General features: G+C 33.3%; 1 protein-coding gene across 1 annotated transcript; it reads right to left on the bottom strand.

The window, feature by feature from the left end:
- Positions 1-11,590: 11,590 nt before the first annotated feature.
- Positions 11,591-16,692, bottom strand: LOC130826115 (protein FATTY ACID EXPORT 1, chloroplastic-like). Its single transcript, XM_057691657.1, has 6 exons — positions 16,445-16,692; positions 15,067-15,313; positions 14,538-14,705; positions 12,398-12,444; positions 12,274-12,314; positions 11,591-12,198 (listed from the first exon to the last, which is right to left on the bottom strand). Exons 1-6 carry the CDS (start codon positions 16,544-16,546, stop codon positions 12,105-12,107), a joined length of 699 nt encoding a protein of 232 aa, XP_057547640.1. The 5' UTR covers positions 16,547-16,692; the 3' UTR covers positions 11,591-12,104.
- Between the last annotated feature and the right edge of the window lie 3,655 nt (positions 16,693-20,347).

Genomic DNA, 20,347 nt, shown 5'->3' with positions numbered 1-20,347 from the left:
TTAAAATTAATTTAGATTTATTTTTTACATTACATGTTAAATTTCTCAAAGTGAGTCTATAGGCATTAAGCTATAAAGACCCCTAACCCACTTTGAAATTCTATGAGTTTTAAGTCATGATGTCATGACTATGACTAAAATGCAAATTATTTTGTCCCACAATTTATCTAAAGAAAGAAACGTCCTCTCCGTATAGCCTCTAGGGATCATTCTATGAGTATTATAGGAGTATCTCCTTGGTTATTTACTTATTTGCATCATTGTATGGTATGTGGCTTACAATTCTTATGATTGCACTACTTAACCAAAATGTCAAAAAAAAAAGCTCAAAAAAAACGGTTGACAAACTTGTTCTTGTCCTTTCAGCTTTCTTTGCTGCAACTTTATACCAGGGTGCATTGCTATATGCTAGCTTAACTATTCAAAAAAATTATTTTGTTTAAAATGTCAAAATATAGCATTTATTTGAGAAATAATCATTAGGCTGACCCTAAAGTGTTAATTAATAAGTTAGTTGTTTAAATCACATGTTTAAGACTTTAAACCTGCTATTATAGAAATAATCGGTAAAAAAATTAACACAAATTTTCATGAGAGACGATCTCTCCGAGAGACGTATTAGATTTATGGACTAAATAGCCCAATTTATATAAATTAAAAAGAAAATAAGAATGCGGGCTTTATGTTTGAGGTCGTCTTTTTGAGAAGACGGTTCCTCACAAGAATAGCTGAAAAATTAATTGTACAAATAAATTAAAAACACTAATTCTTAAATGAGACGGTCTCACGATGAGACTATTTTTATTGGGCTAGCCCAAAATACACTTTTTGTCTTAAAATGATCACTTATAACTTTAAAGTAATCACTTACAATTTAAAGATAATCACTTTTTATAGTCTTCCGGTGATTACTACTTATAACCTAAAAACGATCACTTACGATCTTAAAATAATCAATTAAAGAAATAAGCTGATTATATGGACTCGTCTCATGATGGGATAGCCTCATACAAGACGAAGTGAATTAAAAACCAAAAAGCTACTGAACAAACCATTTGCCACTCCATAGTTTCGCAATATTAGTAGTATAGGATTAATTTGTGAAATTTCTTGAACCTAATTAAGAGAACTATTAATGATATTGGCGATTTTAGGTAAAATTAATTAAATTTTTAAATAAAATTGGAAACAATAGTTATTAAATTTATACATTTTTCTTACCATGTTTCAATGCAACAAGGAAAACAATAGTTATTAGTGTTTCTCTGATCTATTCATCTATATGCATGTACAGCCGCTAATAATAGATTAACAATTGTTCTAATAAGATAAAATTGTTACTGTCATTAACAATTTTATATGTAAAACAACTAATAACGATAGCGGTCAAAACCTAATCCTTTGTGAACAATATTAATGAAAGTAAAACTTAATAAAATTATAAATCTTTTGAATAACAAAAGTCAAGTTTTATATTTTATCCTAAAATGGTTATTCTCAGTGACATATCACAGCTATATTTGGCAAAAAAATATAAAGGTAAATAAGATAAATATTTTTTAGGATAGTAGTGGGGAAGAGATCATATCCATTATCAGTGTGTACGGGTTCCTAGTTGGGCTCGATGAGCAGGTAAAGTGCGAGTTCTGGGATAACTTAGGATACCTCATTAGAACTATCCCGAAAGATGAGAAAGTTTTCTTAGGAGGAGATTTTAACGGACATATAGGTAGAAATGCAGGCAACTATAACTCGGTACATGGAGGGTTTGGTTTGGGGGCAAGGAATGAGAGTGGGGAGAATTTGCTGGAGTTTGCGCTAGCAAAAGAATTGGTTATAGCAAACTCGATCTTTAGAAAGAAAGATGAGTATTTGATCACATATAAGAGCGGCAGACATGCAACCCAAGTTGACCATTTGTTAGTTCGCAAGGGAGATCGGGCCTCATGCTTGGATTGTAAGGTGATGTTGGGTACAGAGATGCCCACCCAACACAAGCTTTTAGTACTGGTTTTCAGGATGAGGAAAAAAATCGTAGAGAAGAAGGTCGAGTCTAGGGGAAAGATCATGTGAGGGAGACTCAAAGGGAATATGGTCACAACCCTGTCGAGCAAGATAAGTTTATTGGGCTTCCCAAGTCAGTCAGAGGATGCCAATGAAATGTGGGTGAGCATGGCAAAAACCATTAGAAAAGTGACAAAAGAGACTTTGGGGGTGTTGTCAGGTAAACCAAAAGTGTTCAAAGAGTCGTAGTGGTGGAACGATGAGGTGGAAAAGAAGATAAAGAATAAAAACAAGACATTTAAGGTACTTATAGCATGTACGGAAGAGGAGGATAGGATAGAAAAGAGAGTGAGCTATAAAGAAGCAAAGCGAGCGGCAAAGAAAGCGGTAACCGAGGCAAAAAATCGTGGTTATGAGGACTTGTATCGGAAGCTTGATACCAAAGAGGGGGAAAATCAGATTTTTAAGTTGGCAAGGACTAGGTCCAGGCAACGGCAAGACTTAGAGGCAGTGAAATACATCAAGGATGAGGGAGGACGACATTCTCCTGAGACAAGAGGACATTAAAACCAGATGGCTCAAGTATTTCTCTCAGCTACTCAATGAGTTTAGGAGGCCAAAGGAGGCAGATAATCAAATTTCTGACGTCCAAAAACCACTGGAATATGAGTCAACGAGTGTTATTACCAAAGAAGAAGCTCTCAAAAAGATGGGAAGAACAAAGGCAGTCGGGCCACATCCCGATTGAGGTGTGGAGGGGATTAGGAGAAGAGGACATTCGTTGGCTAACTAACCTCTTTAATATTATTTTGAGGACACATAAGATGCCAGAAGAATGGAGGAATAGCACACTAATACCTCTTTTTAAAAACAAAAGCGATGCGTAAGTATGCGGGAACTATAAAGGTATCAAACTTCTAAACCACACAATGAAATTGTGGGAAAGAGTGATAGAGAGGAGAATTAGACAGGAAACGGTGATTAGAGAGAACCAATTCGGTTTTATGCCAGGAAGGTCAACCATTAAGGCAATTCATGTTTTGAGGAGGCTGATGGAGAAATATAGAGAGCGAAAGAAGGATCAGCATATGGTGTTCATTAACTTGGAGAAAGCGTATGATAGCATACCACGACGTGTCATCTGAGATAGCCTCAAGGCTAGAGATATTTCTTCGGTGTACATTGAGGCTATACGAGATATGTATGACATAGTTTCGACTAACATTCAAACACCGGTGGGGATAACAGAGCCTTTTTCGGTTAAAGTTGAACTACATCGAGGATCGGCTCTAAAGCCTTTAATTTTTACAGTCATTATGGAAGAGATTCTAAATCTATTTGGGAGACGGTACCGTGGTACATGCTATTCACTGATGACAAAGTGCTGGTAGCAGAAACTAGAGAGGAGGTTAGTAATAAATTGGATGAGTGGAGGGAAGCTTTAAAAGGTAAAGGGTTGTGCATTAGTCGTACGAAGACTGAGTATTTGCGATGTGACTTTAATGGGACATCACCGGTAGGTGCATCAGAGGTGTCCATTGATAAAGCAGTTGTTAAAAGTACAACCAAGTACAAGTATTTGGGATCGATCATTCAAAGGGATGGGAAGATTGACGTAGATGTAAATCATCGTATACATGCGGGTTGGCTCAAGTGGCGAGCAGCCACTGCAGTGCTATGTGATAGGAAATTTCCAAGCAAAAAGGAAAATTCTACCGGGCGGCAATCAGACCTGCTTTGCTATATGGGACCGAATGTTGGCCTGTAAAGTAAATTTTTGAACATAAGATGGAAGTTACAGAAATGCGTATGCTGAGATGGATGTGTGGGCATACATTGATGGATCGAATCAGGAACCAAGAGTTTAGGGACAAACTAGGGGTAGCCCTTATTTCTGGAAAAATGCACGAAAATAGATTGAGGTAGTTTGGACATGTGCATAGAAAGACTTTCAACGCCCCTGTGAGGAGGGTAGAAAGCATTATAATAGAGGATAAGAGGAGTTGAGGAAGACCCAGAAGAACTTAGGATGAGCAAATAAAAATTGACTTGCATGAGTTAAACCTCTCTGAGAGCCTGACTAGGGATAGGGGTAGTTGGAGGCGCCATATCCATGTTTTAGACTACTGATGTCCTATTAGATTAGCTTTTGATGTTCTTGCCCTCTTGCTTCTCTCGTTTCTTTTATTATTAGTTTTTTTGTTTTCTTTTATTTTCTAGTTGGTTCTACTTATTTATTTTATTTATAGCATTTAATTTATTTTTCCCGTGTAGTTACGTCTCTTTATCTTTCTCGAGCCGGGGGACTCCTTTGGCCACGCTCTCCTTTATGGGTATGAGTTGCCGTCGTTCTTCCCCTCCAAACTCTGTCCATAGTTTTTGTATGAACGGGATACACTGGGTAAGATAATGATGATGATGAAGATAAATATGTTTTTTCAATAATCAGCAAATAATTGTTTTTATTAATAATAAGTAGCATATTTTTCAGGATATGAAAAATAAATATAATCTCCGTCTTAAATTAATATTCAAATTATAATCAATAACATATTTATGGAAAATATATTATAACAAGCAAATTAATTTACTTTAGGAATAAAAAACATATATTAAAGGTCAAATCAATATATTTTTGTGTTAGTAGTTCTCTTCTTGTCTTCTAGACTTGTGCAATTGCAAAGAGGGTAAATTTTACCTATGTAGTATGAAGTTTTCTCGCATTAGTTTCTCTTGGCAAGAGCAAGATGAATCAAAGCTGACACTCAGAAAATAAGGTTATCACGATTGAAATTCTACTTGGAATCAATTAGAAGGTAGGATTGAATCGTTACAATCAAAATGTAAGATGGTACAATTGAACTTGAATAAAACCAAAAACCATTGCTACATAAATCATGATTATTCATTTCAAAAATTTTAAATTATTACATAGAATTTCTTCAACTTCATTCTTAAAAAATTAAATAGAAAAAATTCCATTATTAGTTCAAAACTCTATATCAATAAAAACTTTTTAATCGTCATTATGAAATTAGTGAAATATGGTGAATGGTAAGAACTAATTATAATTGAGGTTAAATTTGCTCGATGGAAGTGTGGGATTGTAGAATTGTAGAATAATGTTAATCCGATCCTACAATTCAAAATATAATTCCTACTAGGAATATATTGATTTCCTACTAATATTATCATCCTACTTGCCATCTAAATTACTTGCATAATTTTATATTACAGAATCGTAAAATCGTAGATCATAATTAAGATTTAAATAACAATGTCTAACACATAATGCCAGGTCTCAAGGTTTGAGATGTGCAACAAAAATATAATTATGTGGTTGTTATTCCTCTTCTTGTCGTCCAGACTTAACGGCCAATTGCATGGGGTATAAACATCATCCATGTAACCCTAGGTTTTCCACTTACTACATAAACCTACTAGGCTCCTACTACTATTATTCTAATAATAATAATAATAATAATAATAATAATAGCATACTCTCATATGCTTTTTCGGTCCCTTTAATTTTGTCCCAATAAAAATTGGCGAAAAATTAAGAAAAATGAATAAAATGATATGTTGTAGAAAAATAGAAAATATATGGATGAAAATTAAAGAAGCATGATCAAAAATAAAAATATAGCAAATTTGATGAAAAAACTAAAAAGAAAAGTGAGATAAATTTCGTGAAAAGGGAAGATGATTATGTGTTGGTATCAGCTTAAAGCTAAGTGATGATTTTTCTCTATTGTTAGGTCACTTTCTAAGCTACCCACCTTCAGTCTTCAGCATAATACTCTCCTTGATAATGCATGGCACTTGATTTATAAATTATTATATAATGCTAAATTTTTTCTTAGAGTTGTCAAGTATCTGTGTAGGGTTGTACCATTTCTATGTCCAACTTTGTAAGGCTATAACCTAGTGAAAGCAACTTACTCTTTGCCAATTTCCACACTTATTGTGTTCTTTAATTAGCATAACTCTCATGGAACTAATTAGTTACATCTTAAAATCGATGAATTAGCATTTGGTATACAAGAATCATTGATTATCTGGCGGGTTTTTCGTTTCACTTTTAAATATAATAGAATTTAACTCTTATTACCTCTATAGATGATTTATATTCTCTTTCTTCGTATCCATAGAAAATCTCTATCTTACCCTCCAAAAAAAAAAAAAAAAGTTATTGCATACATAGTATGTGCAAACTATAATTATATATGTTTATTGCTATTCATATTATATATTTACTATTTTCGCATCCAACAATTAAATAGTTCTTAGTTCTCTTTTAACTTGCAATATTTCTCAAAACAACATGCTATTAATTTATATTTTTAGTTACATATAAGTAAAAATTATGAACATAATAAGGGGAAGCTAACGAGATTTTACATACTTAGATTTTTGTTAAAGAATAATTCAATATAGAAGGTCAAAACACACTTATAAATAGTGTAAAAATCAAAATTTTCCAATAAGAATAGATACATAAATTATTAGGAGTAGCTATCTCAAGTTATAATGGATATAAACTTGAAAACGAAATGAAAATTCTCTGAAACACATTTCTATTTATGTACAGTGTTAGGAGTGTTCCTTTCCTATATGAATTCTAATGAACATTCTCTTTCAGATTTTTCTGTCCTTAAAAATATAAAATGAATATCAGTTGTTTTCACTGTCATATTCATTATATGTCCACTTAATATTCAAATTATAATAATATACATCATATCAAGTCTTTAAAGATATGAGACTTACTGTATAAATGATAAAATTCGTATATAATTCAAAGTTCTAAGAATATACTTCATATAACATCCAAGTGCAGTGAGAAAGTTTTTCAAACATAATTACTACTAAGTACCTCAATCTGTTCCATAATACTTACACCGTTTCCATTTAATGTAAGTATCAAAAAAAAAAAATTAATTGATAGCAAAATACCATTATTATCCTTAAAGAATGACAAAAGTGACCCAATCTTCTCGAACCTTACCACAATTTAAGCATATAGAGTACACCCCTGTCAAAAGTGCACCCACGATCAGAATCGTACCCAGGATAGGATTATAACAATAGTAGGGCCATGGTACCTGCCCTATGTGTAGAGATTTAGTAGGTTTATTTGGTGGAGTCTCTTACTTTACTTTTTGATTTTTCTTTTCACCTTCAGAATTTCAACATTTTTAAATATTTTGGTGGCGTCATGACACTCCTATACCCCTTAAGGTCCTCGACCACGACGACCATTGTTATCCGAGATACCCAATAATATTAAGCACTTTTTTATATCTGAAACATGAAAAACATTTGTCAATGTGCATACCATGCCATCAAACACCCTTAGCCTCACTGGCCTAATGCTCGCAATACTAAAATTTTCGGTTTCCCATAAGGACCACTCTACCTTAAACACTTTCATACATGAAAAATCAATGTCTTTTGGATGTGTTATACATAATTAAGGTGAAAAAAAACGTCTAAAGAAGATAAATGAAAAGTCCATATAAGATAATATCCTACTTTGCCATCATATCTTGAATAATAAAAGTATATTAATATGACTGAACAACTGGCTTTATGTTCTGTAATTTTGCCCTAGAAACTTTATAATTAACTTACCTCTTTATAACTAAAGTAAGGATTGGTAATAACCCATTTATAGTAGTTGATGAAAAGACATATATTAGAGCCTAGAGGGTGTCATAAGCCATTACACACAAGTATAAAGAGTGACAATCACTAATTCTCCTAGTTGGTTTGGTGGAAGACAAGAAAGGAAATTTAAAAAGTGAAGGAATTCCGACCAAACATTGATCATTCCTCTATGATATCCCATTACCATGTCCATTATGCAACAAAAAAAAAGACCAATCATATGGCCATGGACTAGACTAGTGAATTTAGCCATTAATGACTTAATTATCTTGGGATTAGTGGTGTTAATGGGTTAAAAACCTATCATGCAATTTCTCCAAAGTTTTTGTGTCACCAAGGTTTCGTTCAGTTTACCCTAAAAAAGCAAGTATTCAACGAAAAAAAATCAATTTTTATCGGTTTAAATCAACTACAATCAATAAAAATTAATTTTTATCAATAAAAATCAATTTTAAATAGTAAAAAACTAATTTTTAACTAATAACTAAAAATCTGTTTAATTAAGTTAATAAGTAAAATTCAGTTAATTCAATACAAATTAATTTCAATTAGTTTAAATAAGTAAAATTCAGTTAAATCAGTAAAATTAGGTGCACTATATAGGCCTAATTACTTTGTTTGGTAAATGGTTAACTTATTTATAATCTTTGTCTTTTGGAAGGGATTCTAAATAATTCCATTACCACCATACCATTTAGTAACTATCACCTAAACAACTATTCTAATTATTATCGTTAGGTAAATGGTTGACTTATAATTCATTATCTTTGTGTTTTGGATTGGATTCTTAAAAATTCAAGTACCATAGTATTATGTAATTTTGGCAAAATTTGAAGGTTCTGGCAATGAAAATTTAATTTTGATTTATTCTTAATAGCAAATATTATATATAATTTGACATAAATATAAAAAATGCACATGGTTAAATGAGCTACTTAAATATAACTACAAATGTTTAATTCAATAAAAAAAATAGTAGACATAATTTATATAATAACCAAATTAGATGAATAACACAATACCTAGTTGTTTAACCAACAAACGCATTGTTTATTTGTTATAGAATATGCAACTTTTACATATCCAATCAATGTAATCAAAGTAACCACATTCATAAGAAGGGCGCAGACAACTTTGATCCTTACCACACAAGGTTGTAATAACATGATTCATGGGCCAACTATGTGCTAGTAAATGGACTACTTATTTTTATATATTTTTTTTTACATTTATCCATTATAATCTGAAACAAAAATAACTATAAATCTTTGATTTCATCATAATTTGAAACCAAAATAACTATGAATCTTTGACTTCATCAAAATAATGAATATACAAAAAAATCTTATACAAAGAACAAAAAATCTTGCGTGATTTATATTTGTTATCCCTAAGACGCTAACAATATTAACATCCTATTGACTTCAAAACCCATGCTCTCTAATTGACCATAGCCTACATCACTGACGATGCTCTTACACTTATCTTGAATTTTCGGCTTTTTCACGTGGTTGACAAATCTTTTTTGAATTCACATGGTGACCCTGAACTTTCAACTTTTCCTTTTAGCTGATAAGAAGCTAAGTTCATTATTAAATTAAGTACTCATTTCAAACAAATTTTCAAAAAGTATGTCAATAAGGGTGATCATGACAACTGTTTTTATGAAAAAAAGTTGTCATGATGATTAATAATAACGTTAATTTAACAAAAATCTTAATCTTTTGCCTATTAAATGGAAAAGTCAAAAGCTTAGGGTCACCACGCGAATTTTAAAAAATATTTGTCTACCACGTGAAAAAGTCAAAATCTCAGAGTCACCATATGGAATACGGTAGTTGGCTTTTACATTGGCTTTTTTATTGGCTTTTGGCTTGTTGATTGGTCAAACAGCCAAAAAAATGTTTGGTAAATAGAGCCAGCTGCAAAGCTGGCTTTTAGATCAAAATAAAAAAGCTACTCTAGTTAGTTTTTTTTTGGCTTTTGGCTTATTGATCCATTTTTTCTCTAATAAACAGCCAACAACATATACCTCAATTTACCAAGCATCTTCATAAACAGCTAGCTTAAAAGCCAACAAAAACAACAATATTTTCAGCTGGTTAAACAAGTTAATAAAAAAAACCAATAACCAACAGCTAACAGCCTATAGCCAAAAGACCCCAATATAAAATATCCTTATATTTATAGAGGAGAAATGTCTAATTTTAAACGAAAATTAAAAAGAGGGAGGGAGAATAAAGAAAAGCTGACATAGGTTGGTGCAAGGCATAAATTGTCAACATTTGAACCAACCATATAGAAGCAGTCAGTCATTTCTTCCCCAACCATGTTCTTTGGCAAATTAATAATCTAGTCTCCTCCTATGGGCTATGGTAATGGCTAGTAGGGGGGGCTGAATGAGCAACTTTCCTGAGTATCTGCCATGTGGCAACTTGACAGTTTGGTTCATGTTTGTTAGGGAAGTTAATTGCATCATTCCATTCATCTCTTTGGTCTTTTTATCTTATCTTATCTTCATCAAGATTTGGTCCCATCACTTCAGCTATTAAGTAAAAGTTTGGTCTTTCTTTGCATCATTAAGATAGTTGTATTACAACTAATAAACTCTGACATTGATTTGCGTAATGTAGTAAAATTTATCAAATAAAGTATTATAATTGAATTAATCTGAATATAAATACAAACGTAAGTATTATATAATCACGTGTATACCAAATTACTGTTGAGTCAAAAACCAAATCATCCATTATAAGAAGGTGTTTGAGCACTTGGCAGTGCAAGCTATGACTCGAATTGGCAAAGGATCTCATATGCCAAAAGTGTGAAACGAGAAAATGTGGACAAAGTGAGAGGGATCAAGCAAAAGCTGTATTTTGATGTTTCACTCGATTGAGCGGATATGTTGCTCGATCTAGCAAAACTATAAGAACCTGGATTTCTAGGTTGGACTTCTTAGATCTACTGGGCTTGTAATGGGGGCTCTGAAGTCATAAGGAATTGGAAGAGTGCAAGCAACTTTGTTTATTGGTTGTTAATCTTAAGAGAGCACGTACTTTTATTTTGTGAGTAAAGTCCATAGTAGTGCAAACTAACTCAAGAGAGTGAGTTAAATGTATGTAATCTTAATATTAATTTTAAGTAATAAAAATCTTTTGATTGGTTGAAGGGTACCCATAAAGCACTAGTGTTCTTGCTTCTGTGTGTTGCTTTATTGAGTTAGTTTACTTCTTTCATCTTCTTCCCTATTTCTTGTGTCTGTATTCACAACAATAAGCATTCGAGCGGGATTGAGGATCTTTTGTGCTTGGTGAGTAATTTGAAATAGAGAATTTTTGTGGAGAAGGCAAGTGAAGGTGAAAAGTTTTAGATTCCACTATTTGATAGGAGATTAAACTTTTTGGTGTGGAAAAGTTCAATTGAACGACTTTTTAGTGCAACAAAGTATTAATGAGGCTCTTGAGAAATTAAAATCAACTAGTATGGCGAAGGAAAAGTGAGCCTCTGTGAAGAAGAGAGCAAAGAGCACAATCCGACTTGTCATTGCCCCAGAAATTAAGTATAACTACAAGAAAGAGAACAAACTCGGTAAATGTTGGAGAAATTTCAAGTCTTTAACAAATAAACTTTGCTTAAGATGTATCAATTCACAAACGATGATGATACAAGCATGCAAGACCACGCCAACACATCCAACTTTGTGTGCCAAATGTTGAATGCGGATGAAAAATTATCGGGTGAGGAGCAAACTTTGCTTCTGGCCTCCCTCAATTCCCAAAAGCTATATAACAATATTGCAATCTTTGCTCAATTGGGAGGAAGGATCACTCTTGAACAAACATTAGTGGCATTGAAAGAGAACAATTGATTCGTGGTGAAGATTTGGGGAGCCGGATGGACGTACGTACCCTTATAATGACAAATTGGCTGTTTTGGATTATTGTAAACATCATCAATAACTTCACAAAATTAAGAAGCCACATGATACAAGGATCATTTTACTATAGTCTACTACAATTTAAAATCAAAAAAGCTATAGATAGTTGGCTCCATCAAGAATATGGACATAGTACCCACTTGCACTACTCAGCCCACTAATTGACGAGATATAAAGAATGGAGTGGATTATACCGAGTACAACTTCCAAGCACGAGCAAGCGGCAATGAGGCGACTACAAAATTTGACGCTGATACAATCTGGTCCATCAGACCATCACAATACATTACCACATCAAAAGGCTCCATTATTCAGTACATACAAGTAGTTTGTACTCACAATGACCAGCCACAGGCCCACAGGATCTCCAACTACACTAAACTCATACTATACGTATCAAGTCAAAACAGAAGTATACTAACAAGCAAAAATAAGGAAGGAGAAAAACACACATTTCACAATGAAAACATACCACCTGACCTTAAAATGGTCATCATGACGCAGCTTCAGCTGCAGATTTCAATTTCTTTGGGGGTGGATTTCCTCCAGAAAGCACCACGTAAGAATAAAAGAGCAACATGAAGACACTGCAAGCCGCACAATGTAAGTGAGCGAGAAATCAGAATGAACCATTGAAAAAGGCGATAACAACACTTTTATACCTCATTAAAGCATAAAGTCCTGTTGGAAACAATTTCTTTGTCTGCAAAAGAATGAAAAGTTCTATATGAATAAGAAAGCACCAGCAAAATGCTACCTAACAAGGACACAAGAAATTTCACGTACCAGTGAGTAAGTTTGGAAGTTCTTATATAACAAGGTTGCTGCAAGAACTGTACAACAATGAAAATGATGCACAAGTCAAACACAAATTGAAATATTATCAAGACTATTAAATTATCAAAACAGAATCTTAAAGTTCTATTTCATAGTTAGAAAGAGAAGAAACAGAACATCATGATTCGTTTAACTCGTTTAGATTTAAAAAGTAAACTCTTTAAATTGTGAATGTAAAAATTGGTCTCAAAATAAAAGATTCTGCAGAGATGAATTGCTGCATATCACATTCACACTCTTCAAGGAATTTTTTTTATCAAAAGACATTTGTTTTAAGAAGGATTCTTTAGTATATTTTTAAAAATACTTCATGTGAGTTCAATAAAAGTAATAATAAAGAAATGAATAGTATATTATTTGGTAAGCTCGTTTAATGAATGAGGTATATTAAGAAAAAGCTTTCCGTCCGGTTTACATCGGCACAGACACACGAACTCAACCAATAAGATGGTAATATCTATGTTATTGATAGCTTTCATGAAGAATTTGCAGGAGGAGCAAAAGAGAGAGAACTCTGTTTGGATTTTGATTCAGGCTAAGAAATGGCTTCACAAACAAGAGTCGAGAACAAAAATTATGCAACACCAAACAATTGACCACCAACTTGAGAAAAATCAACTTCACCTCAATATTTCAAACAACAATAACAACAATGCCACAACCTTAATCCCAAAAGATTGGGATCGGCTACAGGAAGCAATATTCAGTTTCAATGGTCGTCCACATGGATTCTTCTTCTCCATTCATTCTGATTTTCCAATCTCAATTTGTAACTATTGATCCTTCATATCCTTTTCCATATTGTCCTCCAAGTCATCTTTGGTCTTCCTCACCCCTTTTTAAGTCTCCCAAGCTCCAACTTTCTATCTCCTGACTGGTTCGCTAATACTCCATCTTTGTACATGCCTAAACCATCTTAAGTGATTCTCTTTCATTTTTTCTTCAATATTTGCAACTCCTAAACCTTTTTCTGTAATTTCGAATTTTGTCCCTTAAGGTATGGCAACTCATCTAATGAAGCATATTACTCCTTCCTACTATGACTTTTTTTAAAAGCCTAACATGTCGAACCATCTAGTAGCTTTGGTCTAATAGTCGTTTGATAAAACTTGCGCTTTAGCTTGAAGAGCACACCTTGATCACCGCAATATTTCAAAAACCAAAAAAAAAAAAAGAGGAATATAGTTTCAACGAACATGGACAACAGACCACTAATGAGGCAATGACCCAATCACAAGATTGGTTAATTAAATTCCACCCTTGTTGACTGAATTTGGCCATTAAGGTTTTAGATTTGGAACTTCAGAATAATCTCTTACCAAAGATTAAGCCTAGCCAGTTATTTAAATTAAACTTATAATAGATTCTCTAGAACTTAATACATATTAAACATATAATAATGGCTAATATGTTAAGATAAAATTACATTGTGGTTGTTACTCCATGATTTTAAATCACGGTGTACACAATAGGGTTTCGCAAAACGATAAGCTCAAAATCTGTTATCAAATTGATCGTTATGTAATGGAACAACCTCATTTAGTTCCATGGTGAGAAGCAATATAGTGGATACGAATGTGGTGGGTGATTGGAAGAGGAAAAGTACAATGAGATATAAAGATTTTGGACTTGGGAAATATAGGGCAGCAGAGGTTCAGAAAAAGTAATTTTATAATTGAACCAAACTGGAGAATCAGGGATTGATAACTGTTAACTAATTTAAAGTTTAAAATGAAAATGTTACTTGAAGATGACAATGATGAAAATGTAATTATGATCCATTGAAGATGACAATGATGAAACGTGATCAACTAGTTCAAAAACACAACCATGAGATATCCTAAATTCAAATGTAAAAAGAACATAATGTAAAGGTAAATAGCCCTCATCATGCATTGCTTCAGGAAGAGTGTTAAAAAGGCTAGTGGAAGCCATTATTAGTTTATTATACAATGATATACTCTGGAAGCATGATGTACCACAATTTTTCAATCATGAAGTCTAAAAAATTGAATGTTTTATATAAGAACAGGACTAATAACACAGCCAAGAAACACACCATTGTTCATCTCAGGTGCAATAAATATACCTGCTTGTCCAATAATGAACGGGAACGATGATTTCCCTTGCTTCCAAACCTTTAAACTAGTTGTGCTAAATGCTAGAATGGAGCCCCCAAACAGAACACCCGTGCTAAGAGTTGTCAAGTTCCTTGAAAACATAAAGCCAAAGAGTCCACCGGCGAGAATGAGGCCACCTGTAAACAATCAACTTGCTATTCAATATGTTGCTTTATAACAAGAATGATAAACTCTGCCATGTTTTCTTGAGTTCATTAACCAAAACCCATGCCTATTCATTTATCCTATAAGCTAGAATTCTCATTAATCTAAAATAAACACCCACAAACACATGCATCACTGAACCATAAATTTAGGAAGAGCATTCATACCCAATGTGCAAATTATTGGCAACTCTTAAGAGGGTTTAATTTACTTGTCCTTGCATCTACGCATGCTACAACAAATTTATGAGTAATACATACAAAGCCTATGAGATGCTGCATCTACATCTATATTGCAGAAATGCATCAATTTGAAAAGACCAAACACACTCACCAAAAGGAATTCCAAAACAAAAGTCGTGAATCTTTGCGGTATTCTTCTTATCACCAACAGCAGGATCTAGAGGCCCATTGACACTAACCTTTCCGTTACCATTAACATGCTCCTCTACCTCTGGATGCAACTTCTCCACCGGATCTACACTTGACCTCGATATATCTGCCGCATAGCTTAGCTTAGGCATTGCGCCTGAATTCGAAGTTTCAGCATCATGTCCTTCAAGACTCATAACAACTGATAACTAAAAAAAATAACCATCCAACATCAGTACTCTTTCAAAAAATATTTTGGACGTTATTCAAATTATCAATGATAACAAAAATCAGAAGTTGAGCCCTATTCGCTTCACCTTAATTTTGCCCAACCAACTTGTTTTAGTGACCTAAACTTATTCTTTTAGGGGGTGTACTGTTTGGTGGAAAACATTTTCCTTAATGGAAAATGCAAATGATGATTTATTTTTGTTTGTTTAATTTGATAGAATTCTCTCAAGGGAAATAGAGGTTTTGGTGATGGATGGGTTGAGGAAAATTAGTTCCCTTTCATTTTTGGAGGAAAATGTTTTCAAAGTGATGAAAAAACACTTTTGTAAGCAAGTTTTGCATTTTGATATCCTTGTCAAACCAAATAACGGAAAATGAAGAAAACAAATTTTGAGACCCCTTATTCTAAAATGTTTTCTTTGATGTGTTATTCTTTTCGCAATTGACCTTATTCATACAGAATATTATTATTTGAAGGTGAAAAAAGAATACGGCCTTTGTGAATTATGAACGTCAATAGCATATTGATTAGTAATAAAATGAACACCAGTAGCATATAGGGTTTCTCAATAAATTTTGGCATCATTATCACTATCACAAATCACAATAAGTGTCAAATTTTTTGTTTTCAATTATAATTTTTCTGAAATCTCATAACAAAGCATACTGATTATCTCAATCAGTCAAATGTTTTTCTTCAGTGTCTTACTGAATCTTTCGCAACTCAAGCTATGAAGTATATATGGAATATTGATATTTTCAGGTGAAAAATATATGGACTAACTTATCAATAGCATATTAATTAGTGAAAAACAAACACCAGTGACCAGTAGCATATACATATACTAAATATAATTTTGGTATCAACATCATAATGAATACCAATTTTTCCAATTCCGCATATATTTTCTAGATTCACATATCAAATCATGTTGATTGTTCTCAAGTGGTGATTATCAATTTTCAATAAATAACATTGTTCCCACAACGAATAAAGTAATCACGATTTTTTGTAAAATATAGAAATAATAGGGTTTACGGAACTGCATAATGCAATAGTTTAACCAATATAATGCGAAAATCAAGGTTTTAATCGAGAGTTAATATACCTTCGGACGATGAGTAAGAAACGAAAACGATCGGCGTTGCTGAAAATGGAGATTGCTTCTGATGGAAGAAAAACATGATAATCGAGAAATTGTCGACGACATTTTTACGACTTTGATTCAATGAAGATCGAAGGATGTTCTGATGAAATATGAATCTAAGGATGAAATCAGAAATGGGAATTAGAATTTGCAAACAGGGACGATAAGTTTGACCAAATTGGAAGTTTCTAAATGGCTCATGGTCGTTGAGCCGGCACATGCTCGGTAGTTTAAAACTAGGGTGTTGCTATTTTTCGCCACCCCTTTTCATTTTTTCGCCACCCCTCCAAAATTACTTAATTGCCCTTGAATTTAAAAGAATTACAAAAATGTCATTGGAGTTAAAAAATAATTAATAAATGTAAATCACGCTTAATAAATGTAAATCACGCTTAATAACACTATTAAGAATTTAATGAGGATGATTTGTCTATATATATCGAACTCTAAGATGCGTTTGAAATACGAATTGAAACACGGTACTATCTCACTAAAAACTGGTACTATCTCTCTAAAAAGTGTTAAAGAAGTTGTAAGGCGTAGTTGGTTGAATATGGCTAACGAAAGCGACTATGAGTCGGATGCGGTACGTAAAATTGTCGTTCGAAGAAAAAAAAAAAAAAAAAAAACAAGTCGCACAAATCTGGGCGACTGAACCATGGTTAAGTCGCACAAATCTGGGCGACAGAACCATGGTCCAGTCGCACAAAACTGTGCGACTGCTATTTTTTTTTTTTTTTTTTAAAATTTACGTATTAATGTATTTTTAAATTATTATTATAATTATTGTTAGTATTATTATTGTTGTTGTCATTATTTTAATTTTTATTGTTGATATTTTTATTTTTTAAATTTTTTAATATTTTAATTTACGTAATTTATTTATTTATTATTGTTATAATTATTATTATTATTGTTGTATTTGTTGTTATTATTATTATTATTATTATTGTTATTATTATTATTGTTATAACTATTATTTATTTATTTATTTATTATTGTTATAATTATTTATTTATTTATTATTGTTATAACTATTATTATTATTGTTATTATTTTTCTTGTCATTATTTATTTATTTTAAATGTTTTTAAATTTTTGTTGTTAACGTAATGTTTTTATTATTATTAAAATTATTATTGTTATTGTCATTATTAATTTGATTTATCGTTATCTATATATTTATTAATATTATTATTATTATAAATATTATTATTATTATTATTATTATTATTGTTGTTGTTGTTGTTGTTATTATTAATCCAAATATTATTATTGTAGTCATTAATGTACTTAATTTATATCATTTCAAATGTGCAGGAGTTTGAAAATTTTGGAGACAACGTAGACTACTCCGGTCGCTTTGTTACGGATAGGGAATTTATCTCCATAGATGAGTTACATAGTTGGGCCGATGCGATAGCAATTACAATCGGTTTTCTATTTACACGTGCTTCTTATAAAAAGAAAGAAGGACGTTCCAGAGTTAGTTGTTATTTAAGATGTCACCGCTATGGTAAACTTAGGGGTGATGTAGATAATGTAGATAATGCTGCCCGACCTGGTTCTAAAAGTAGGAGTTGTGGGTGTAAATTTATGATTGTAGGAAGTAGTCGTAAACCAGGAGAAAGACCTTGGACGGTAAGGGTGTGTCCTGGTGAAAAGGGAAAACATAACCACCCGTTCTTGGTGTACAGAGATGGTCATGTAAGGGCGAGGATTAATGTAGATATTCGGGAGCACATACGACAGCTTAGTGCAACCGGAATGCAACCGGCCTTTATTATGAATTCTATTAGAGATAATTTTCCTGGTTTTTATGCTAGTATGAATCAGATATATAATATTAGGCAATCAATAAGGAGAGATGAAATAGAGGGCAGGACTCCCCTTCAACACTGTCTTCATATGGCCACAGAACATAATTATGTGGTCTGGACAGAGTTGGATAATGACGGGCACTTGAGCAGACTTTTAATTGCAAATCCTACTTCAATCCAAATGATACGTACGTGGCCGTATGTTGTGCTGATAGATACAACGTACAAAACGAACAAATCAAAGTGGCCACTATGTGAAGTCATCGGAATGACGCCAACAAATCACAACTTCTTGGTTGCGTTTTGTTTGATGCGAGATGAGGCGGCTGTGTCGTACTCGTGGGTGCTGCAGGGATATTGAGATATTTTCGGCAGTGCTCAGACTCCTAGCGTCATTGTAACCGATCGTGACGAAGGTTTATCTGCAGCTATTCGTGACGTCTTCCCAGGTAAAAACGCTTTTTGAGTTCATTATTGTGGTTATATCTATTGATATGTCTTAATTACGTTCACTGTTTTGTTTAATGTAGATGTACGTCATTTTTTATGCACCTGGCATATTGGCAACGATGTTGAGAACATAGTGGACAAGTTGTGCGGCGGCAAGAAAAATCAACAAGGGCAGTTATTTAGGAAAAGTAGATGGAACCCCTTGGTTGAAAGTGCTACAATCCGGGAATATGAAAAGAGATGGGAAGGGATCGTCAGTACGTGGTCGGTTAGGAACCGAAGGGTCATTCGGTATTTGACTGGAACATGGATTCCACTTAGAGAGAAATTTGTGCGTGCGTGGACGAATGATGGTTTACACTTTGGTAACCATACTACCAGCAGAGTGGAAAGCCAACACTCGTCTTTTAAGTATTACCTTGGAAGCGGTAATAGCTCATTCGATACCCTTTTCAAAAGGGCGCACGCACAGATGACAAATCAACAAGCTAAAATCCGACAATCGCTACAGGAATCCATGACTTCTGTACCAAGAATGCTACGACAGTATTTCTTTAGACCTCTATATCGCCACGTGTCTCTCTATGCCTTGGAGCAGATCCAGAATGAGTTTAACCGCATGTTAGAACTGGGTGATTTTGCATTGAACAAATGCGGTTGTGTACTTCTAAAAACCCATGGATTGCCGTGTGCATGTTATTTACAAATAAAAATTGGATCACATGGCCTGATTACATCCCATTCATGCTTCCTCCTTATTTGTTCGACTGGATTGATGTGTTAGGTGATGGTAACTGTGGATTTAGAGCAATTGCCGTCACAGAGCTGGGAGGCGAGGAAGCATGGCCTATTTTAAGACGTGCTATGAGTATGGAAATGCAAATGAACAGAGCGCAATACCTAACTTTGTATCTATCTCATGAGTCACTAGACGAGTCAATATTCAGAGTAGGTTCACACACCGATGGACCTGCTCCTTTCATGCACTGGTTCGATGCACCGATGGCTTTCTACTCTGCAGCAACGTTTCTTAACATTGCCATTGCTTTTTATGGTTCTACTAACGGTGATTCATTAAACAACTGTTTGATTCTTCCTTTAAGAAAATCACAGGCCGCGAGAAGTGTAAATAAACTAATACATATACTTTGGGTTAATCGAAATCATTTTGTTCAACTTTTTATGAACGACGATTCATCCCCTCTGCCGCCGATCCACCCACGTTGGAAACAAGCAGCTGACAATTTCGCGAAAGATCTTGACACAAATTTCACTACGAGGATTATGCTGTGGAATAATCTACGCAGGGCACCCCCACCAACAAATAACACCGCTGACGATGCTGTAAATTTAGATACTCCATAGAATTTATACACGACATTCATTAAAAGTTGTATATAATCCATAATTATACTACAGTGTGTGCTGTTAACAATTTATTTATTTCTTTGATTAATAGGAGGAATTTATAATGCTGGTAGACAAATATACATGTATTTGTGTGATGTGGGTTAGTGTGTATATTTATGTAAATTAAATGCAATCATTGACGAAATTAAATGCAATAAATAATGTAAAATAGTTTCAGTACAGA

The sequence above is a fragment of the Amaranthus tricolor genome, chromosome 10 (genome assembly GCF_026212465.1).
Source record: "Amaranthus tricolor cultivar Red isolate AtriRed21 chromosome 10, ASM2621246v1, whole genome shotgun sequence".
Taxonomy (NCBI): Eukaryota; Viridiplantae; Streptophyta; class Magnoliopsida; order Caryophyllales; family Amaranthaceae; genus Amaranthus; species Amaranthus tricolor.
Note: the sequence above shows the minus strand (reverse complement) of the source record. Positions and strands in the feature narration are given on the sequence as shown.